At 49.9% G+C, this 23,794-nt stretch overlaps 1 protein-coding gene across 2 annotated transcripts in view; it reads right to left on the bottom strand.

Moving 5' to 3' along the window:
• Positions 1-149: 149 nt before the first annotated feature.
• The window catches only part of RUVBL2 (RuvB like AAA ATPase 2), a 25,609-nt gene continuing 1,964 nt past the window's right edge, over positions 150-23,794 (bottom strand). The window contains exons 3-16 of one of the 2 annotated variants that reach the window (XM_066373943.1): positions 20,434-20,488; positions 16,224-16,279; positions 15,781-15,922; positions 13,074-13,203; positions 12,856-12,922; positions 8,246-8,352; positions 8,065-8,158; positions 7,591-7,714; positions 7,123-7,217; positions 6,914-7,032; positions 1,391-1,510; positions 866-995; positions 387-501; positions 150-256 (exon numbers count right to left, since the gene is read on the bottom strand). In XM_066373943.1, coding sequence (XP_066230040.1) covers positions 231-256; positions 387-501; positions 866-995; positions 1,391-1,510; positions 6,914-7,032; positions 7,123-7,217; positions 7,591-7,714; positions 8,065-8,158; positions 8,246-8,352; positions 12,856-12,922; positions 13,074-13,203; positions 15,781-15,922; positions 16,224-16,279; positions 20,434-20,488 — 1,380 coding nt within the window. In that variant the 3' untranslated portion in view covers positions 150-230. The remainder of the gene's footprint in view (positions 257-386; positions 502-865; positions 996-1,390; positions 1,511-6,913; positions 7,033-7,122; positions 7,218-7,590; positions 7,715-8,064; positions 8,159-8,245; positions 8,353-12,855; positions 12,923-13,073; positions 13,204-15,780; positions 15,923-16,223; positions 16,280-20,433; positions 20,489-23,794) is intronic. The other variant, XM_066373942.1, reaches the window with a different exon arrangement.

Genomic DNA, 23,794 nt, shown 5'->3' with positions numbered 1-23,794 from the left:
GCTGGCGACCTCGAGGTCTCGAACCTGGGTCCTTCTGCATCCCAGTCCAACGCTCTATCCACTGAACCACCGCCTGGTCAGGCGGGGATGACTTTCTTTGAGTTCAGGGTGTACAAGCACGTGTGCACACACAATACACACATGATGGGTCGTTTCAGAACCATTTTATACAAAGTCACAGTGTCAGAACTCGTAGAAAACAGGGAGGAGGGATGAGGAGGAACATCAGCTCAGGAGGTGTCCATGGTCTCACCTTCTGTGGGGAGAAGGCCTTGTGGTCACTGGCCCAGAGGTCTGGGCTGGAGCTCCCCAGGCCAGGCTCCCTCCCATCTTTCCAGATAGGCAACCCTGGGGCCTGCGGTGGGGGGGGGGGGGGGGTCACTCACTGAGCTCATTAAAGAGGAAGGCATCCTGGTACTCTTTCATGTACTGCGTGGAGCGCGACTCGTCCAGAAAGAGGGAGTAGACCCGCTTGATGTCATCTACCTGCACCTCTGTGCCCTAAAGGGAAATGGCGAGACCTCAGTGAGGCCCACCCTGGGAGGAGTGTCAGGGTCGGGACTCCAGGGCTACACTACTTGGGTTCAAATCCTGCCTCGACCACCACCTGGCTGAGGGCCCAATCTCTCCATTCCTCAGTTTCTTCCTCTGTAAAATGGACTTAACAGTACCAACTTGCAGTCAACCGATATTTACTGAGCATGTACTGTGTCAGGCCAGGAGACACAGAAATAAACCCAAGAGACCAAAGTTTCCTGACTCGGAAGATGTATGTTGCAGGACTAAATGCAACAACCAGCTCAAAGCCCTTGGAGCTGTGGGTCACTCACTCGACCTGTCCCCAAGGGCTCACTCAGGCACGGACCTTGCGTTTCCGGCACACCAGGCTGGCGGCCGTGATGAGCTGGATGGCGTAGCGCAGTGAGGTCTCCAGCCCGATGCGGGTTAGCACCGTGTAGGCGTCCTCACTCATCTCCACGTCCTCCTCCTCGCACCTGCAGACAGGTGGGGGCAGGTGCCTCAGACAAGGTCAGGCCTGACTACAGTAAGCCCTGGCCCTATCCCTGGGCTTCCTGGGGACCATGTGGAGTCTGTGTCTTCAGAACTGCAGAATGCTGAGCAAGAAGGGCCACTGAGGCACAGGCAGGGCCTCCTGATTCTCCCCCACATATGCCTCCCCTCCATGTCAGTCATCAGTACCTCCTCCCCTCCCACACAATGGCCCCATCCTGTATCTGAGGCCACTGCCTGGAGGCCTGATTCTACCCCTTGCAGGCCCAGAGGCTTTGGGCCAGTCATTATCCCCCCCCCCCAATCTCAGTGTCCCTATTTGTAAATCAGAGTGGACACCAGCCCCGTGTCTCAGGCCCACATCTGGCCCTGCCCGCACCGGATGCGGAGAATCTGCTTCGTGTCCTTCTCACTGTAGGGCGAGGTGGAGACAATGAGCAGTCGGTCCAGCAGGTCAATGGGGATGCCATGGGGGCTCTGGTAGCTGGTACCCCGGATCCTGAGGAGGAGGGGGAGGAAGGGCTGTCTGGGTGATGCTCCCAGAACCTGGCTCTCCATTCCTTCTACTGCGAATCCTCCCACCCACCCTTGCCATCACTGCCCACTCACTGGGCCAAATACCACTTAACCTTCAGCTCACAGCTGGTGTCAGTGCCTGATTGCGCAGCTGAGCCCAACTGCGTCAATCTCACTGAGGGCTCGGCTGGTTTTAGCTGCATACCCACGTCTGGGATTACTGGATCAAGGTCCCACTTCCCTGCTGCACTTGGCCCAGCACAGGGCCTGGCACATGCAGGTGCTAGGAAATACAGGTGATCCTTATTAATGGTGGGAGTAACATTCTTAAAATGGGGGCAAACGCTCAATCTGCAAACACTGAACCACTGCTCACCATATATATATATATATATATATATATATATATATATATATATGTAAAATTTTAGACAGAGGAAGAGGGGGAGAGAGGGAGAAAGGAGAGAAACATTGATTTGTTATTCCACTTATTTATGCATTCATTGGTTGATTCTTTTTGTGTGTGTGTGTGTGACAGAGACAGAGAGAGCAGAGAGGAACATATAGGAACAGACAGACAGGAAGGGAGAGAGATGAGAAGCATCAATTCTTCACTGCAACACCTTAGTTGTTCATTGATTGCTTCCTCATATGTGCCTCAACTGGGGGGCTACATTAGAGCGAGTGACCCCTTACTCAAGCCAGACACCTTGGGTTTCAAGCCAGTGACCATGGGGTCATGGCTATGATCTCATGCTCAAACCAGTAACCCCGCGCTCAAGAGGGTGACCTCGTTTATTTTTTTTTGTTTGTTTGTTTTTACTTATTCATTTTAGAGAGGAGAGAGAGAGAGAGAGAGAGAGAGAGAAGGGGCAGGAAGCATCAACTTCCATATGTGCCTTGACCAGGCAAGCCTAGGGTAGGGTTTCGAACCCGTGACCGCAGTGTTCTAGGCCGACACTTTATCTACTGCGCCACCACAGGCCAGGCTGACCTCGGGTTTTGAACCTGGATCTTCTGCATCCCAATCTGATGCTCTATTCATTGCACCACCACCTGGTCAGGCTCATTGCTTGATTCTTATTTGTGCCTTGCCTGGGGATTGAACCCACAACATTGGCATATCAGGACAATGCTCTAACCAGCTGAACTACCTGGCCAGGGCTGGTCAAAATATTTTTTGTCAACCAACCAAAATATCATTACCTGGTTTTATAAGCTTCTGTTTAAATAATTTTTAAAATATTTATTTTATTGATTTTTAGAGAGAGGAAGGGAGAGAGCAGGAGAGAGACAGAAACATCTGTGCCTGTATCTGCCCTGACTGGGGATTGAACCAGTAACCTCTGTGCTTGGGGACAATTCTCTAACTAACCGAGCTATCCGGCTAAGGTTATATGCTCTGTTTCAAGGCAACTTACTTAAAATATACTATTGACTCATTCCCACTGAACTCACAGTCAACTTGGGCCTGAATGAAGCTCATCTAACAGATGCCCTTTCTCTGTCATACACCGCAACCTTCTTGGCCTTAGAGACAAAGGACAGGTGAAGGCCATTTTAAACAGTAAAATTACCAACAAGAAGCACTGAATGTGACAAACACGGCACTAAATAGATCATGGAAAGGACACTCGTTTACAGCATCCGAACTAAAACCAGAAGGCAGAGCATCGCCTTATCTGCACTTAGTGTGGAGCGTCTGCATCATGTGTCTCAACTTTTCTGTCACTCTGCACGTCTGCAAATGACCAAGTGTCACAAACACTGATTTGGAGGCTACAGATTTGGACAGTAAGTAGGTTCACAGATACAGAATCTGCCAGTAGCTAGGGTGACTGGCTCTCTGGCCTCTCACAGAAGGTGCCAAGTGCCCATCCTCATGGCCTGAACTGCAGCCTCTACAAACACTCTCAGCTGGTCTCTCCCTGTCCTCAGTCTTTTGGAGATCAATTTTCTTTTCTTTTTTTTAGTGAAAGAGACAGACAGACAGGGACAGATAGGAAGGGAGAGAGATGAGAAGCACCAACTTGTAGTTGCAGCACCTTAATTCTTTTTATTTATTTATTTATTCATTTTAGAGAGGAGAGGGAGAGACAGAGAGAGAGAGAGAGAGAGAGAGAGAGAGAGAGAGAGAGAGGAGAGACAGAGAGAGAAAGGGGGTAGGAGCTGGAAGCATCAACTCCCATATGTGCCTTGACCAGGCAAGCCCAGGGTTTCGAACGGCAACCTCAGCATTTCCAGGTCGATGCTTTATCCACTGCGCCACCACAGGTCAGGCCCCTTAATTTTTCATTGATTGCTTTCTCATAGGTGCCCTGACTGGGGGGCTCCAGCTAAGCCAGTGACCCCTTGCTCAAGCGAGCGACCTTGGAGCTCAAGCTAGTGAGCCCATGCTCAAGCTGGTGAGCTTGCACTCAAGCCAGCAACCTCGGGTTTTGAACCTGAGTCCTCAGTATCCCAAGCTCACATGCGCCACCGCCTGGTCAGGCTGGAAATCAATTTCCTACATTTGACCCTGAGCAAGTCACCAGGCCTTGCTGTCATTGGTAAAATGGGGCTGAGAAGGTATCTATGTCCCAAGTTTCTTTTGAGGTTCCGAACAGTTTGCCCTGGAACAATGCCGAGTGCATAGCCAGGGAAAACTGCCATTGCCCTGGCAGCCATGCCCCTTTCTTCCCTGTATTGATAACCAGCCCCACCAGCCAGTTTCCACGGACACATGGCTGCAGCATTGGGAATGACAGTCCTCTGCCTCTGTGCCACTGAACACAGACAAGCACCCCAGCAGTGCAGGAAAAAGGTCTCTGTGGGAGCGCTGGGTGCAGCCTCGGGGCCACAGCCAACTGGGGGCTATGGGCTCCCCACTTCCTTCTCCCTCCCTTTGGGCCAAACGTAGATGAGGTGAGGAAGAGAGCCAGCTGGGGGGACCTCAGAGCATGGGGTGCTGGCAACACCTAAGGACAGAGGTTCCCAAGCTTCATCACAGCCCAAGGCCCTGCATTTCTCAGGAATTTTTCCAGAGTATCTTCAGGCTAGAGGAAACACTAAGTTCCATTTATTCATTCATTCATTCATTCATTCATTCATTCATTCACAGAGACAGAGAGAGAGTCAGAGAGAGGGATAGACAGGGACAGACAGACAGGAACGGAGAGATGAGAAGCATCAATCATTAGTTTTTCATTGCGCATTGCAACACTAGTTGTTCATCGATTGCTTTCTCATATGTGCCTTGACTGCGGGCCTTCAGCAGGCCGAGTAACCCCTTGTTTGAGCCAGGGACCTTGGGTCCAAGCTGGTGAGCTTTGCTCAAACCAGATGAGCCCGCACTCAAGCTGGTGACCTCGGGGTCTAGAACCTGGGTCCTCGGCATCCCAGTCCGAGGCTCTATCTACTGCGCCACCACCTGGTCAGGCAAGTTCCATTTATTTTAAGTAGTTAGATCTGACTGACTTAACTGTAGTGGATGATGCAGCATCCAACACGTTTTGGTATGTATTGTTCAAAAACTTAAATTTTCCTGGCTGGATAGCTTGGTTGGTTAGAGCATCATTCCAATATGCAGAGGTTGCAGGTTCGATTCCTGCTCAGGGCACATATAGAAACAGATGGATGTTTCTGTCTGTCTTTCTCCCTGCCTCTCTTTCCAAAATCAATAAATAAAATTAAGAACTAAAGCCAATAAATTAAAAAAACAACAAAAACATAAACTGTCTCACAGAATCCTTTTTTTTTTTTTGTATTTTTTGTATTTTTCTGAAGCTGGAAACGGGGAGAGACAGTCAGACAGACTCCCGCATGCGCCTGACCGGGATCCACCCAGCACGCCCACCAGGGGCGACGCTCTGCCCACCAGGGGGCGATGCTCTGCCCATCCGGGGCGTCGCTCTGTTGCGACCAGAGCCACTCTAGTGCCTGGGGCAGCGGCCAAGGAGCCATCCCCAGTGCCCGGGCCATCTTTGCTCCAATGGAGCCTTGGCTGCGGGAGGGGAAGAGAGAGACAGAGAGGAAGGAGGGGGGTGGAGAAGCAAATGGGCGCTTCTCCTATGTGCCCTGGCCGGGAATCGAACCCGGGTCCCCCACACGCCAGGTCGATGTTCTACCACTGAGCCAATCGGCCAGGGCCAGAATCCTTTTTATAAAATTCATTTTAGAAAGTCGGAGGGGGCTGGTGGAAAGAGAGAAAAGCAGGGCGGAGGAGAAGGAAGCATCAACTCATGTATGTGTCTTGACCAGGCAAGCCTGAGGTTTTGAACTGGCGACCTCAGCATTCCATGTTTTGTTTTGCTTTTTGCAAGAGATAGAGATAGAGAGACAGGAAGGGAGAGGGATGAGAATCATCAACTCATAAGCTAAGTCACTTAAGTTATTTATTGATTGCTTCTCATATGTGCGTTTGACTGGGAGGCTCAGGTTGAGCCAGGGACCCCTTGGAGAAAGAGACCTTGGGTTCAAGCCAACAACCTTGGCCTCATGTCAACAATCCTGTGCTCAAACCAGCAAGTCTGTGCTCAAGCTGGATGCGCCCGCGCTCAAGCTGGCTACCTCAGGCTTGCAAACTTGGAACCTCTGCTTCCCAGGTCGACACTCTATCTACTGCACCACCATATCAGGCTGTCCCACAGAATTCTTGTGCTTTATGCAGTATCCTGGGGTGCCTTGGCACAGTTTGAGAAACTATACCTTAAGGGATACAAGAACATGACAGAAAATACAGTCCCTGGGCTTCCTTGTGGAGCAGAGCTGCCTACCCACCCTGACAACCTGCCTATCTTAAGAGAAAAGTACACCTGGCCCTGGCCGGTTGGCTCAGCGGTAGAGCGTCGGCCTAGCGTGCGGAGGACCCGGGTTCGATTCCCGGCCAGGGCACACAGGAGAAGCGCCCATTTGCTTCTCCACCCCTCCGCCGCGCTTTCCTCTCTGTCTCTCTCTTCCCCTCCCGCAGCCAAGGCTCCACTGGAGCAAAGATGGCCCGGGCGCTGGGCATGGCTCTGTGGCCTCTGCCTCAGGCGCTAGAGTGGCTCTGGTCGCAACATGGCGACGCCCAGGATGGGCAGAGCATCGCCCCCTGGTGGGCAGAGCGTTGCCCCTGGTGGGCGTGCCGGGTGGATCCCGGTCGGGCGCATGCGGGAGTCTGTCTGACTGTCTCTCCCTGTTTCCAGCTTCAGAAAAATGAAAGAAAAAAAAAAAAAAAAAAAGAGAAAAGTACACCTTCTCTCCTGGGCCATGCAACAGGTGGTTAGACTGTTTGTTACAGCAGCTAAGCCCACAACCTTCCTAAAAAGCTGCTCTATAAACATACCTTGCTTGCCCTGTGGCTATACCTGCTGCCCAGGGCATTCCGTTTCCCCATAGGCCTTTGAGGGGCCAGCAGCCAGCTCACCTGGTGATGCCGCGATTGGTGGCCATGATGAGGACAGGCGCCATATCACTCTCCAGGGCCCGGTTGAGGAAGGAGAAGCTCTCAATGTCCAGCATGTGGACCTCGTCAATGAACAGCACCTGGGAGCCATCGGGGTGGGTGTCAAATCCACCACTCTGCCCCTTCTTTGCCTATTGCCCTCACCCCATGCTGCCATGCCCAGTACCCACCCCAGGGATGATCTCTGCCTTGCCCTCCTCGCGCCACTCGGCCACCTTGGCATTGATCTGCTCTCGGACTTCTGACTTGATCTCCCCTGTGTCACCTGTGGGAGGCAGGAGTAGCGTGGTGGGGTGGTCAGAAAAGAGACAGGGATCTGGGGCCAGAGGTGGACAATGACAGAGGAAATTGAGGCATGAAGGACAGAAGGAAGGGAGACTAAGACCTGAGTGGCAGAGTGACAGGAGGGCAAGGTATCTGAAATGTCCCCAGAATGGAAGGAGAGAACTAGGGAGGGAGAAAGGCCAGGGCCGTGCCCCCTCAGACCACCTGAGAGAGGGGCTCAGCCACAGAGGGGGACAGACGAACCACACACTGATGGAGAACAGAAGACAGCCTAGAGGACTGAGGAAGACTGGGGGGGAGGGTATGAGAGAATGGGGGTGGGGAGGGCAGGATGAGCTGGACCAGTTCATCACCTGAGAAGAGGGCCAGGAAGCCCTGTGTGCGGGAGTTGATGACGTCGATCTCATGCAGGGACACAGTGTGGACCACTTCCTTGCGCTTCTGGAGCTCCCCGTCTGGGCACTGCACGAACTTGGTCTATGAGGCAGGGGGGTGGTGGAGATAAGAGCAGATAACATGAAGGGGGGCCCACAGGGGCTCTGTCTGGGGAGATTGGGGCTCCTGGAAACGGAGCTGGGAATCCAGATGGAGGCAACCTGGAAAGCCCAAGCCTAGAAGGCAGTCAAGACTAGGAACTCAAGAGCACTGGAGATACAGGGGTTCCTGGGGACCTTGGAGACCATGAGCACAGCGCCAAGCTGAGGGTGCTCGCTGTCTTCGAGGACATAGGGAAGGACTAGAAATACTAGGGATGTGGGCTGGTGACAAGGGGGTCCAGGGAGACACCCTGGTGCCTGGAATGCAGGGTCCCCAGAGCCCCAGTGCACCTGGGAGCCCATGGCATCATAGTCACGAGCACGTGTGAAGGAGCGGCCCAGCTTGGAGATCTTGCCTGTGGCCTTGTCAATGGTGATCACGTCCCTGTAGGGGAAGGAGGGTGGGAGTGAGGACAGGAAGGCACCGAGCTCCACCACCCTGGGAGTCTGGTGCAGCCCCGCCCCTGCTCACCCAGCCTGGACCTTGTCCTTGGTCAGGGACTCTATCATCTTGGTGCCTAGGTCATATATGGTCTCCATCTCCGTGGTCTTGAGGGTCAGCTTGCCCACCTTGGAGCCCTGAGAGGGGTGACATGACAGGCTGGGGCTCAGACAATGTCTCCCTAATACAGCTTCAAAACAGGCATTGGGCCTGACCAGGCGGTGGCACAACGGATAGAGCATTGGCCTGGGACACTGAGGACCCAGGTTTGAAACCCTGAGGTTGCTAGCTTGAGCGTGGGATCACAGACATTGCCCCATGGTCACTGGCTTGGCTGGAGCCCCTTGGTCAAGGCACATATGAGAGGCAGTCAATGAACAACTAAGGTGCTGCAACTATGAGTTGATGCTTCTCATCTCTCTCCCTTCCTGCCTGTCTGTCCCTCTCTTTCTCTCTAAAAACAAAACAAAACAAACAAAACAAACAGGCATTGGGAGGTGATGGGTGCATTCACTACCAAGACCGTGGTGACGGCTTTATGATCACACATGTATCAAAACTTAATATCCTAAAATTTTCAATGCGGGGAGTTTATGGTATGCCAGTTGTACCTCAACAAAGCTATTATGAAAAAATCCAGTAAACAAAAAAAACCCTAAAAGATAACATCTATAAAAACAACACAAGCCTATGGTCCCACAAAATGGCCAAGGGGGTCACACTAAGATAGCATTCCTTTATACCCAAGTAAAGAGTGTTTTGTTTTGGTTTTTGTCAATCACAAACCTAGAAAACAGAGGTAGGCTGAACACAGCCAAGGAAACAAAAACTCACAAGGTGAGGCCAGCGCTCGCTTGGCTTTCCCCAGCACATCCAGCTACCTCTCGTTTCACCAATTGTTTCTGCAGTGGGCTGCCCGCTCTGTGGGGACAGGCAGTAGGACAAAGGGACTGGGGAAGGGGACGGGAAGGGAGTTAAAGGGAGTTTGGGGAATTTATTTCTTTATTATGGTTTTGACTTGTTAATTTTTTTATTGATTGATTTTAGCAAGAGAGGGAGGGAAAGACAGGAACATGTTTCTGTTATGTGCCCTGACTGGGGATCAAACCAGCAAACTCTGTGTTCCGGACGATGCTCTAACCCAGGCATGGCAAACATACGGCCCGCTGGATCCAGCCCGTGTAATGAGTTTATGCGGCCCGTGATTAAATTTTTAATATTCTCTGCGACTTTAAAATCTCAGTTACTCAGAAGCGGAAGCGTCTTTGATTATTGGAAATCAAGATATTTAAGATAGTGATACGCGGAAAAGAATTCCACATGTGACTAACCTAGGGTTAACTTCCAATAATTGGTCGAATGGATTCACGATACTTCTTTATTTTTTTTTTAAATTCCATTATAAAGATTTACAACTTTTGTACTCGTCTGTACTCGATATGAACTGTTTGACGTATAGCGGCGATGTGAAACCCACATTCTTTTAGGCGGAGTTTGCCAGTGCGCACCCAAAGTCAAACAATTCGTTATTTTTGTGGTCAAGTGTGCTGAATCAAGTGGCATTGTAGCATAGACAATAGCTGCAGTTGATAACTGAAAACGAGTCCAGGCTGTTTGTAAAACGAAATAATTGTTTTATTTGCGATATAACCCCTTCAAGCTCATTCTATTAATTAAATATTGTTTTGATTGATTGCGATAGTTTGGATATTTATATAATATATAATTCATTTTTATTAAAAAAAATATTTTTTGTGGCAGAGACAGAGTCAGAGAGAGAAACAGATAGGGACAGACGGGAAGGGAGAGATATGATAAACATCAATTTTTTGTTGCGGCTCCTTAGTTGTTCATTAATTGATTTCTCATATATGACTTGACCTTGACCAGGGGGCCACAGAAGACCGAGTGACCCCTTTCTCGAGCCAGCGACCTTGAGCTCAAGCTGGTGAGCTTTGCTCAAACCAGATGAGCCCGCACTCAAGCTGGCGACCTCAGGGTCTCGAACCTGGGTCCTCTGCATCCCAGTCTGACGCTCTATCCACTGCGCCTCCACCTAGTTAGGCTAAAATATATTTTTATTAAGATAATATTGTATATTAAAATTTTTTTCACTTACATTTATTCATAAACAAATTACATAATAAAATTTTGTTTACTTAAATCATTTTTGTATTCAACATTTTTTAATTTTAATATTTCGTCCGGCCCATGAAAAAAGTCTTCTTTCTAACCTGGCCCAGGGGTAAAAACTGTTGGCCTCACCTGTACCAATCAACCTATCCAGCCAGGGCTATTTTTAATTTTTAAAAGATATTATTTATTGATTTTACAGGGGGGTGGCAGGGAATGAGAAGTAGTTGCTTCACTCTAGCTATTCACTGGATGCTTGTTTTATATGTCTTGGACCAGCAAGTTCAGTTTTCCGGGTTGGTGCTCTATCCACTGCACCATCCCAGGCCAGGCTAGGATTTTTTATTTTCTTTTTAATTTTTAATTTAATTTTATTTTTAGCAAGGGAGACAGACTGGACAGGAGAGAGATGAGAAGCACCAACTCACAGTTGCAGCACTTTAGTTGTTCACTGATTGCTTCTCACATATGCCTTGACTGGGGGGCTCCAGCCGAGCCAGTGACCCCTCACTCAAGCCTATAACCTTGGGCTTTTGAACCTGGGTCCTCAGCATTCCAGGCTGATACTCTATCCATTGTGCCACTGCCTGGTCAGGTGGATTTTTTATTTTTAAAGGGAAGATGTATCCAAAAATAGAGACTGACAGATAAATTGATAGGTAAAAAAAAGAGATGAAACAGAAACCAGATTATGAAAAAAAAGACTTAAGAGACACGAAATTTTGAAAATGGACAGTGTGAGCTATAGTGTATAGGAATGCAGTTGGGCAACAAAACTGACAAAACACAAAGATATGATAGTGAGGGTGGCAGCTTCTGTGGGGGAGATCTGGGGGGGAGTTGTAGAAAGAGGAAGGAGGAAGGAGGAAGGAGGAAGGGGCTTGGGGCTGGAAAAGTTCTAGCTTTTGATCTTGGTATCTTGATGATGGTTATGAGGGTTACATTTGCTTTATATATTAGACTACATATTTTACGTGTTTCTTTCCTTCTTTTTTTTTTTAAATCTTTTTTTAAATTTTTAAAAATTTTTATTTATTCATTATAGAGAGGAGAGAGAGAGAGAGAGAGAAAGAGAAGGGAGGAGCTGGAAGCATCAACTCCCATATGTGCCTTGACCAGGCAAGCCCAGGGTTTCGAACCGGCAAACTCAGCATTTCCAGATCAATGCTTTATCCACTGCGCCACCACAGGTCAGGCTTTCCTTCTTTTTTTAAACAGAGACAGAGTCAGAGAGAGGGACAGACAGACAGGAAGGGAGAGAGATGAGAAGCATCAATTCTTCACTGCAGCTCCTTAGTTGTTCATTGATTGCTTTCTCACATGTGCCTTACCCGGGGGGGGGGGGGGGGGGGGTTACAGCAGAGCTAGTAACCCTTTGCTCAAGCCAGCAACATTTGAGCTCAAGCCAGTGACCATGGAGTCATGTCTATAATCTCACACTCTAGCCAGAGACCCCAAGCTCACCTGGTGACATGGGCATTTTGAACTTGGGTCCTCCCCATCCCAGTCCGACACTCTATCCACTGCGCCACCACCTGGTCAGGCATTTTACATGTTTCTTTGCATCTGTTTTATTTTACAACAAAAAGGTAAAAAAAAAACCCCCAACAAATCTTAGCTTAAAAATATAAAAAGAGAGAGAGAGCCTGCCCTGTGGTGGTGCAGTGGATAAAGCATTGACCTGGAGTGCTGTGGTTGCTGGTTTGAAACCCCACACTTCCTCATTCAAGGCACATACAGGAAGCAACTACTACAAGTTGATGCTTCCTGCTTCTACCTCCCTTTCTGTCTTCCTTTCTCTAAAATCAATAAATAAAATCTTAAAAAAGAGAGAGTCTCCCACCATCAATCAAGCTGGCTGGGAAGTGCCTTTTAGTACCGAGCTGCGTAAATTCCATGTGGCAGGTGTGTGGAATTCACTGTGAGAAACTTGCAGATCTTTTCTTATTCCCCCACTTGGTTTTTTTTTTGTATTTTGAGGCAGTCAGACAGACTCCCACATGCACCTGACCGGGATCCACCAGGCATGCCCACCAGGGGGTGATGCTCTGCCCATCTGGGGTGTTGCTCTGCTGCAACCAGAGCCACTCTAGCGCCTGGGGCAGAGGCCATAGAGCCACCCCCAGCGCCCAGGCCAACTTTGCTCCAATGGAGCCTTGGCTGCAGGAGGGGAAGAGAGAGACAGAGAGGAAGGAGAGGGGGAGGGGTGGAGAAGCAGATGGGCGCCTCTTCTGTGTGCCCTGGCCGGGAATCAAACCCAGGACTCCTGCACACCAGGCCTACGCTCTACCACTGAGCCAACCGGCCAGGGCCTCCCCCACTTGGTTTTAACTGCTCTCAGTGTCCCTCACAAATTAATGACTGTTGTCAGCTCAAATGAGCCCGTCCTGTAGGCACACAGAGGCGCCAATCTGTGGCTCGGACATTGCATGGGATTCTGAGCTCAGTGCAAACTTAACACCCTGCCCGCCAGCCCGGAGGTGGCCCAGACTCCGGAGCAGACTCACCGTCCCTGTGGCCGGCCGATCGATCTGGATCTCCACCACCTCCCCTTCGATGATCTCGGTCTCTTCCCTAGCCAGAGAGCACATCTGAAGAGAGCATCCAATACTTGGGCCCTTGGAAATTGTTAACTCCCCTGGACACAGGACAGACTGGCCAAGACAAGGGTTGTCCCGAGGCTGCTGGGAGCTGCCCCATCCCCCGAACTGGGCCCTGTGCTTACTTGATGCGAACACCGATGGACCTCCGGAAGGCCTGCGTCAGCGCCTCTGTCTTGCTCATCTCCAGGGAGAAGATCTCACTGCCGGCGATGGCTGTGAACGGGGTGTCAAGGCCCAGGGCCTGTGCCATGCCTGTGGAGGAGGCAATCCAGGTGGGTGGGGGCAGCCCTGGCACCGGGTAACACCAGCCCTTCATGCTGCAAGGCAGACGGGGTGACTCCAAGAAAGCCAGAGACAGATGCCTTAACAGGACGCCTAGATTAGAAACCTGCACTGTCTGGAGGGTCAACTTTATGACCCTATATGGTATGAGGCCTTGGGTTGGCTGGTGACAGCAGGGCTGTGCCTCCAATGATCCCAAGCACTGAGCTCCCCTCCCAGCAGCCCTTTCCGAGGGGTCTGCCCAGCTCTGAGCCAGGTCTCACAGACAGCAGTCACTGAGCCCTCTTGACCAGTGTGCAATGGGAACTTCCTGGCCCCCTTCCCAGAAGTACCACACTGCACCTGGAGACCTTGCTTCCTGTTGTCTGACACTCTTAGCTCACGCAATAACTTTCCTGGGAAACCTCTCCTGACAACTGCCAGCGCGACCCCTACCCAGCGGGGTCGGAGCCTCCTCTGTCCATCACAGCACACGTCAACCTGGGAGGGACTGTCCACAACCACTTCCCCCAGACAAGAAGCTGCTTAGAGTCAGGGCTTGGGTCTCACTCATCTCTGTGTCCCCAGTATCTGGTCCGGGGCCTGGCACACCTGGGCCCTTAACGAGTGCTGCTTCATCTTAACTGAAATGCTGGTAGTTACCGGGATTCTCACTGCCAGGCCTCTCAGTCTGAGCACAAATGTGGGAGAGAGTGGGAAGAGAAGAGGGTTAAGGAAAGCTTGAACGAGGAAGAGATGCCTGAGAAGGGTTTAGGTAGGAGGAGGAAGAGGAGTTCAACAAGGAGGATGAGGGGCAGTTATGAGTGAAAAAATCTTAACTCACTAGCGGATTGCAAAAAAGACCACTGGCTGGCTATTCAATGCCAACTTCTTCTTCCTTTATTCCAGAACCCCCATTTTATAAGGTGGCAATGGTCCGAATCAAAATATAAAAACATTTTTTTTTTTTTGTATTTTTCCAAAGCTGGAAATGGGGAGGCAGTCAGACAGACTCCAAACTTGCACCCGAGTGGGATCCACCCGATATGCCCACCAGGGGGCGATGCTCTGCCCATCTTGGGGCATCGCTCTGCCGCAATCAGAGCCATTCCAGCGCCTGAGGCAGAGGCCACAGAGCCATCCTCAGCGCCGGGACAAACTCTGCTCCAGTGGAGTCTTGGCTGCGGGAGGGGAAGAGAGAGACAGAGAGGAAGGAGAGGGGAGGGGTGGAGAAGCAGATGGGCGCTTCTCCTGTGTGCCCTGGCCGGGAATCGAACCCGGGACTCCTGCACGCCAGGCCAGTGCTCTACCACTGAGCCAACTGGCCAGGGCTAAAAACATATTTTAATGTTTCACTCTTCCTTGCAGCAGAGTGTGACCATATGATTAAGTTTTGTCAATAAAATATGAGCAATCCTGCCTGACCAGGCTGTGGCCCAGTGGATGGAGCGTCGGACTGGGATGCGAAGGACCCAGGTTTGAGACCCCGAGGTCGCTAGCTTGAGGGCAGGCTCATCTAGTTTGAGCAAAAGCTCACCAGCTTGGACCCAAAGTCGCTGGCTCGAGCAAGGGGTTACTCGGTCTGCTGTAGGCCCCCCCCCCCCCCCCCCCCGTCAAGGCACATATGAGAAAGCAATCAATGAACAACTAAGGTGTCGCAACTAATGATTCATGCTTCTCATCTCTCTCCATTCCTGTCTCTGTTTGTCTGTCCCTGTCTATCCCTCTCTCTTGACTCTCTCTGTCTCTGAACAAAAAAAAAAAAAAAAAAATATATATATATATATATATATATTATATATATATATAAAAAACCCACAAACAAACAAAAACAAAACTCCATTCGAGGCCTGACCAGGAAGTGGAGCAGTGGATAGAGCGTCGGACTGGGACATGGAGGACCCAGGTTCGAAACCCTGAGGTCACCAGCTTGAGTGTGGGCTCATCTCGTTTGAGCAAGGATCACTAACTTGAGCCCATGGTCGCTAGCTTGTAGCCCAAGGTCACTGGCTTGGCTGGAGCCCCCAGGTCTAGGCACATATGAGAAAGCAATCCATAAACAATTAAGGTGCTGCAACTATGAATTGATGCTTCTCATCTCTTTCCCTTCCTGTCTGTCTTTCCCTGTCTGTCCCTGTAGAACTATAGCCAGCTCTTGCTAAAAAAAAAAAAAAAAAAAAAAATTAGCAAAAATGCATAGGACTACAAAGACAAGTACTTAAGGGAGCTACATCTAGGAGGTAGAACGTCACTGCAACTCCTCTTTCTTCCTCCTGCTACATAAGAGTATGGGTTGGAAGGCTGGAGCTCAGGCAACTCTCCTGGAACATGAAGTGACGCCCACAGAGACAAGTGCAGAAAATGTTGAGACAGGAAGGTGGAAGGCTTCATGGAACTGCTTAAACAGCCCTAAGCGGCCTATGTTCAGATTCTTCTATGTGAGAGAATGAACTGTGTGGTTAAGCCACAGCCATTTTTAGTTAAATGTGGTTGGACCTGGTTCTAACTTACATGGGAGGGATTATGTGGCAGTGACCAAGAGAGCTCCTGTCCCAAGAGGTCTCTTACCCATGGCGATGGCTGTCTTCCCAGTGCCCGGCTGGCCGGCGATGAGGACTGCCCGGCCTGCGATCTTCCCTTCCCGGATCATCTCCAGCACCACGCCTGCTGCCCGCCGGGCCGCCAGCTGACCGACCATGCCCTGGGAAGCCTACAGGGTGGGAGGCGAGAGGACACACCAGGTGACTTCCCATTGGGCGAACCCTGCACTTCGATAGCTGCTGGCTCATGCGATGAAAGTAGATGTTGGCTAGAATATCAGGGAAAGGCCAAAAAAAGTCTTTTTACCCCAATTTTTTCAAGACCAATAAAATTACATTTGGCTGAATTTTATAAATATGTAGCTAAAGGCCTGGAAGAACAGAACAGTCCTTATACTCTCGGGGCCCTGGATACCCTCTGCCCGAGGCCTCCATGGCTCTGGCTTCCCATACCACCCTGATCGGCTCTACCTGCCGTGGCTCCAAGGCATCATCCAGCCCCAGTCCCCGGATGTGGGAGTGAGCGCCTGTGCAGAGAAAGAAATGGAAGGCAGTTACTGGCCAGCTCATAGCAGTGTGTGGCCTGAGGGGAAAGTCTTCCCCATCAAGCTCTGGTTTCCTCCTTGATCAAACAGGGGCCCAAATCCTGCCTCACTGGAAGGATGGCAGGACATGTCAAATACTCAGTAAAGGATGGGGGCTCTTCTCAGAATACATCATAGCAGGACCCAAGTTACCGAGAGCTGGATAACCAAACAATTGGTTCAGGACCAACCAGGATGGTTGATGATCACAATTACTTCCTGTTTATGGCCTAAGTGGCCTCACAGGTTCTATTTTCATTTCCTGCAACCCCAAAAAATAGCAGTTCCACCTATTTTCACCCAGGAGCACTTCTGGGGTTCTACAACTGGTCCAGGCTTTCATCGACATGGATTCAGGAGGAGGCTCAGAGAGGTTAGGTTCCCTGCCCAAGGCCACACAGCTCCTGAGTGGTAAAGACTTGGGATTTCAATGCTTTACACTGGACCAAGGCTGGGCAAATTGCAGCCCATGGTGCAGTCACTTGTTTTTTGTAAACAAAGTTTACTATGGCCCTGGCTGGTGGCTCAGTGAATAGAGCCATCAGCCGGGTGTATGGACATGCCTGATTAGATTCCTGGTCAGGGTACACATGAGAAGTGCCCAACTGCTTCTCTTCCCCTCCCTCATTCCCTTTTCTCCCTCTTCCCCTCTCTTAGCCAGTGGCTGGAGTGGTTTGAGCATTTGCCTGGGTGCTGAGAAGAGCTTGGTTGGTCCAAGAGTATCAGCCTCAGGTGCTAAAAATAGCTCCATACTCGAGCATCTGCCTTAGGACCCCTCCACCTTGTGGGTGGATCGTGGTTGGGGCACATGTAGGAGTCTATCTCTCTATCTCCTCTCCTCTCACTTAAAAAAAAACAAAAAAAAGCACCAGCCAGTTGGCTCAGTGGTAGAGCATCAGCCCGGCATGTGGAATCCCAGGTTCGATTCCTGGCCAGGGCACACAGGAGAAGCGCCCATCTGCTTCTCTACCCTTCCTCCTCTCCTTCCTCTGTCTCTCTCTTCCCCTCCCACAGCCAAGGCTCCATTGGAGCAAAGTTGGCCCAGGCATTGAGGATGGCTCCATGGCCTCTGCCTCAGGTGCTAGAATGGCTCCAGTTGCAACAGAGCGACACCCTAGATGGGCAGATCATCACCCCCCTGTGGGTATACTGGGTGGATCCTGATTGGGCACATGCCGAAGTTTGTCTCTCTGCCTCCCTGCATCTCACTTCAGAAAAATACAAAATACAAAATAAAAAAATTTAGTTTTGTTGGAGCATAGCCATGCCAATTTGCTTATACATATTATCTGGGGCCACTTTCCCACTGCAACAGCAGAATTAAACATTTTCAACAGATTTACTATCTGGCCCTTTAAAATAATATTTGTCAAGCCTTATGCTAGAAGATGAGCACCCTAAGAGCAGAGACTGCATGCAGCTACAGGGTGTCACTGGTGTCTGCTGGGTCCTCAGCTCCCAGCAGTACTGAGACAGCATTGGCACCTGCATATTAAGTGCTTTACCTGACTGAAGTAGGGAAAATGAGGTACAGAGAGCAACTAGTCCCTCACTATTTGGCGCAAAATTGGCACCCAGCAGTATGCTTCTGGAACCCATGCTAATAGCCACAAGCCCTTTGAGCACACCTCAGAGATATTGTGGGGTTGGTTCCAGATGGCCTCAATAAAGCGAGTCACAGTATTTTGGTCTTCCACTGCATATAAAACAATGTTCACATTATACTGTAGTTTACTAAGAGTGTACTAGCATGGCTAAAAAACACAATGTATTGGCCTGACCTGTGGTGGCGCAGTGGATAAAGCGTCGACCTGGAATGCTGAGGTTGCTGGTTTGAAACCCTGGCCTTGCCTGGTCAAGGCACATATAGGAGTTGATATTTCCTGTCCCTCCCTCCTTCTCTCTCTCTCTCTCTTCCCTAAAATAAAGAAATAAAATCTTTTTTTTTTTTTTCTTTTGTGGCAGAGAGAGAGTCAGAGAGAGGGACAGATAGGGACAGACAGAAAGGAAGGGAGAGAGATGAGAAGCATAAATTCTTTGTTGTGGTTCCTTAGTTGTTCACTGATTGATTTCTCATATGTGCTTTGACCGAGGGCCTTCTGCAGACCAAGTAACCCCTTGCTTGAGCCAGCGACCTTGGGTCCAAGCTGGTGAGCTTTGCTCAAACCAGATGAGCCCTGCGCTCAAGCTGGCGACCTCGGGGTCTCGAACCTGGGTCTTCCGCATCCTAGTCCAACACTCTATCCACTGCGCCACCACTCGGTCAGGATGAATAAATAAAATCTTTAAAAAAACCACAAAAAACAAACCAAAACCACGATATATTATACATACCTTAATTAAAAATACTTTATTGCTAAAAAATGCTAACCATCATCTAAGCCTTCAGCAAGCCATACTCTTTATTCTGTGGAGGGCTTTACCTTTCATTTCTTTTAAAAAATGCAACATCAGGCCTAACCTGTAGTGGTGCAGTGGCTAAAGCATTGACCTGGAATGCTGAGGTTGCTAGTTTGAAACCCTGGGCTTGTCTGGTCAAGACTTATACAAGAAGTAACTACTATGAGTTGATGCTTCCTACTCCTTTCCCCCTTTCTCTCTCTTTATCCTGTCTCTAAAATCAATAATTATTAAAAAAAAAATCTGCACCCTGGCCAGTTGGCTCAGTGGTAGAGAGTCGACCTAGTGTGTGGAAGTGCCAAGTTCAATTCCTGGTCAGGGCAACTATCTGCTTCTCCTCCCCTTCCCTTCCTGTCTCTCTCTTCCCCTCCTACAGCCAGTAACTTGACTGATTCTAGTGCACTGGCGACAGCCGCTGAGGATGGCTCCATGGAGCCTCTGCCTCAGGCTCTAAAAATAGTACAGCTACAAGCATCAGTCCAAGATGGGCAGAGCATTGGCTCCAGATGGGGGTGGCCAGGGGGATTCTGGTTGGGGCATATGAGGGAGTCTCTATCTATCCTCCTATCATTTAAATTAGAAAAAAAATGCAACATCTATAAAGCACAATAAAATGAGGTATGCCACCTCACTGGTGGTGGCACAATGGATAGAGTGCTGACCTAGAACACTGAGGTCCCAGGCTCGAAACCCCAAGGTCACTAACTTAAGTGTAGGCTCACCAGCTTGAGCACAGACTCACTGGCTTGAGCATGGGATCACAGACATGACCCCAGGTCGCTTGCTTGAGCCCAAAGGTCACTGGCTTGAAGCCCAAGGATGCTGGTATGGGCCCAAAGTTGCTGGCTTGATCAAGGGGTCACTGACTCAGCTTAAGACCCCCCCCCATCAAGGCATGTATGACAAGCAATTAATGAACAAGTAAAGGGCCGCAACTAAGAGTTGATGCTTCTCATCTTTCCCTGGCTCTGTCTCTCTTGCTACTAAATAAATCAACAAATAGGTATGCCTGCCTCTGTTGGACTGAATGAATAAATCTAAACAAACGAGTGTAGTCTCCTCCTTGTAAGGAAAGCTCTTTGTGAAGGCTGCACCCTGCTGGCCCAACTATACCCCAAGTTCCTGCTTTTGGATCCATGGCTCACTGGCTGCGTGAGCTGGGACTGGCGACTGAACTGCTCAGAGTCTCAATTACCTCAGATAAAAGGGGATGAGAGTCACAATATACACCTCATGGGGCGGCTGTGCGGATGCAACAGGATGCACACTCATGCATGCAGTGGCTACCTGCTGACAACTGCTCTGCCAGGTCCTGTGCTGGGGACACAGCTGGGAGTGAGCCACACCCTGTCCCTGCACTCAAAGAGCTGATGCCCAAGTGTGTGTGGGGCGTATGAGACATTCAGTACAGACACAAACCCAGGAAGCACTCAGCAAATATCCGCTTGTGTGACTTCCAATCTGGATGGCGGCACACCCAGGAGCCCCCAGGTTAGTGAAGCCTTCAGCCTGGGATTGGGGTCGGGCACGGTGCCCCATGTAACATCTGACCCCTCAGCAGAACTCAGGATCCGCTCCCATCAGACGGGGGATGGTGTGCAGGCTGCATGCCTCTCGGGGGTCCCAGGCAGGCCGGCTGCTCAGGGGTGCACCAGGCAAGCAGGGTCTGGTCGTGCTCCTGATCCACATTCACTCACCAATACGCTCAATTCTTGTCACATCACGGATCTCTGGGACCTTGGTGGTGGCCGTCTGGGGGTGGAGGAAGAAACATCAGAAGAGCCCTTGTTATCCCAGTTTCCACCAACTTCTCCTCTGTCCCTCCTGCCACCTCCCAGAGAAAGTCCCTCCCCCTCCTCCCCACAAGCAGGCCAACAGCCCACCCTCAGCCACTCCAATCCTCTTGGCTGTCACCAACTAATGCTGGCTGGTTGACCCCACTACACTCTGAGTCCCAGGGAGGTGAGGACTGTGTCTGTCTCATTCACACCTCCTTCCCCACAGCCTAGCACATTTTGGTGTCTAGGATTTGGTAAAGGAAGTCCTCTCGGCCTCCTCCCGCCTTAATTGTAAGAAGAGTCACCAACGCATAGCGAGCATCAAGCTGGCCTGCTGTTTTCCCAGTCCCCTTGTACCACAACACCCCGGCTATTACTAGCCTTTTGCACATGCAGGTCCTCGAGTTCAGCTGCTTTCCTTGCCCCCCTTACTGAGTTAGACCAAGCTTAGCTCATTAAAGGAGGCCCTCCATGACCTGTGCCGTCAGGTTAGTTCTAGGGTCTCTGGATGTCCCGAGAAAGGAAGGGCCTCCCTTAGGTGTCTGATCATGCTGTGTAATCTCTTTCACAAGGGAGACTGTTGGGTCAATGTTCTTGGCTCCAATGATGTGTGTCCCATGAAGGGCACAGCCCATACCTCACTTGTTCACCTCAGGACTCAATGTTTGGGGTTTGAATGAATGATGTACTAAATTGCTGAGCTCATTAAAAAGGCAGGTATTGCCTGACCAGGAGGTGGCGCAGTGGATAGAACGTTGGACTGGGATGCGGAAGGACCCAGGTTCGAGACCCCAAAGTTGCCAGCTTGAGTGCAGACTCATCTGGTTTGAGCAAAGCTCACCAGCTTGGACCCAAGGTCGCTGGCTCAAGCAAGGGGTTACTCGGTCTGCTGAAGGCCCGCAGTCAAGGCACATATGAGAAAGCAATCAATGAACAACTAAGGTGTTGCAACGCGCAATGAAAAACTAATGATTGATGCTTCTCATCTCTCTCCATTCCTGTCTGTCTGTCCCTGTCTATCCCTCTCTCTGACTCACTCTCTGTCTCTGTAAAAAAAAACTGGATATAGAAAAAGACACAGAAAAAAATAATAATAAAAAAAATTATAAAAAAAAAGGCAGGTACTAAGGCCCCCTGTGTCCCTGGCCTTTTAATTAGAGAAGCTAGCCTGACCAGAAGGTGGCGCAGTGTATCGATAGAGTGTCGGACTGGGATGTGGAGGACCCAGGTTCAAGACCCCGAGGTTGCCAGCTTGAGCGCGGGCTCATCTGGTTTGAGCAGGGCTCACCAGCTTGACCCCAAGGTTGCTGGCTCGAGCAAGGGGTCACTTGGTCTGCTGTAGCCCTCCGGTCAAGGCACATATGAGAAAGCAATCAATGAACAACTAAGGTGTCGCAATGAAGAATTGATGTTTCTCATATCTCTCCCTTCCTGTCTGTCCCTATCTGTCCCTCTCTCTGTCTGTCACAAAAAAAAAGAAAAAAAAAAAAGAACCCACTGGAAATTCACATGATTGCTAATAACAGCACTATTCATAGCCAAAAGGTAAAAACAACCTAAAATATCTATCAACTGATGAAATGAGAAATAAAATATGGCATAATCATATAGTGGAATATTAGTCAGCCATATAAAGGAACAAAGTTCTGAACCATGATACAACATGGGTGAACCTTGAGCCTGACCAGGTGGTGGCACAGTGGATAGGGCATCAGACGCAGAGGACCTAAGTTCGAAATCCCAAGGTTGCCAGCTTGAGCGTGGGCTCATCTGGTTTGAGCAAGGCTCACCAGCTTGAGCCCCAGGTCACTGGCTTAAGCAAGGGGTCACTCACTATGCTGTAGCCCCCCACCCAGTCAAGGCACATATAAGAATGCAATCAATGAACAACTAAGGTGCCGCAACAAAGAATTGATGCTTCTCATCTCTCTCCCTTCCTGTCTGTCTGTTCCTATCTGTCCCTCTCTGTTTCTGTTAAAAAAAAAAAAATGGGTGAACCTTGAAAACATTATGCTGCCTGACCTGTGGTGGCACAGTGGATAAAGTGTTGACCAGGAATGCTGAGGTGACTGGTTTGAAACCTTGGGCTTGCCTGGTCAAGGTGCATACAAGAAGCAACTACTATGAGTTGATGCTTCCTGTTCCTGCCTCCTTCCTTTTATCTCTCTCTTAAAAAAATTCAATAAATAAAACCATTTAAAAAAAAAAACATTATACAAAGAAAAAGAAGCCAGACACAAAGAACCACACATTATATGATTTCATTTATATGTAATGTCCAGAATAGGCAAATCCATAGAGAAAAAGGTGATTAGTGGTTGCCTACAGCTGGGGGATGGGGGCATGGGAGGATTGAAGGGGGTAGTTAAGAGGAATGAGGTTTCTTTTCAGAATGATGAAATGTTTTAAAACTGATTGAAAGTGCACAACTCTGTGAATGGCCTAAAAGCCACTGAAATACATACTGTAAATGAGTAAATTATATGGGATATGAATTATATTGTAATAAAACTTTTCAAAAAACCTGGGTGGCCTGACCAGGCGGTGGTGCAGTGGATAGAGTGTCGGACTGGGATGCGGAGGACCCAGGTTCAAGACTCCGAGCTCACAAGCTTGAGCATGAGCTCATCTGGTTTGAGCAAAGCTCACCAGCTTGGACCCAAGGTCACTGGCTCGAGCAAGGGGTCACTCAGTCTGCTATAGCTCCCCCACGCCCCCGTCAAGGCACATATGAGAAAGCAATCAATGAACAACTAAGGAACCGCAATGAAGAACTGATGTTTCTCATCTCTCTCCCTTCCTGTCTTTCTGTCCCTCTCTCTCTGACTCTGTCTCTAACACAAGGAGAAGAAAAACAACAACAAAAAACCTGGGTGATGGGTCCTTAAATGTCTGTTATATTACTTTCTGACACTTCAGAATATTTCATAATTCCTAATAAGGAAAAGAAAGCTTAAGAAGCCAGCATGGGGCCCTGGCCGGTTGGCTCAGTGGTAGAGCATCAGCCTGGCGTGCAGAAGTCCCGGGTTTGATTCCCAGCCAGGGCACACAGGAGAAGCGCCCATCTGCTTCTCCACCCCTCCCCCTCTCCTTGCTCTCTGTCTCTCTCTTCCCCTCCCGCAGCGAGGCTCCATTGGAGCAAAGATGGCCTGGGCGCTGGGGATGGCTCCTTGGCCTCTGCTCCAGGCGCTGGAGTGGCTCTGGTTGCAACAGAGCGACGCCCTGGAGGGGCAGAGCGTCGCCCCCTGGTGGGCGTGCCGGGTGGATCCCGGTCGGGCGC

This window comes from Saccopteryx leptura, chromosome 3, assembly GCF_036850995.1.
Source record: "Saccopteryx leptura isolate mSacLep1 chromosome 3, mSacLep1_pri_phased_curated, whole genome shotgun sequence".
Taxonomy (NCBI): Eukaryota; Metazoa; Chordata; class Mammalia; order Chiroptera; family Emballonuridae; genus Saccopteryx; species Saccopteryx leptura.
This window is presented reverse-complemented; position numbering and strand designations above follow the sequence as displayed.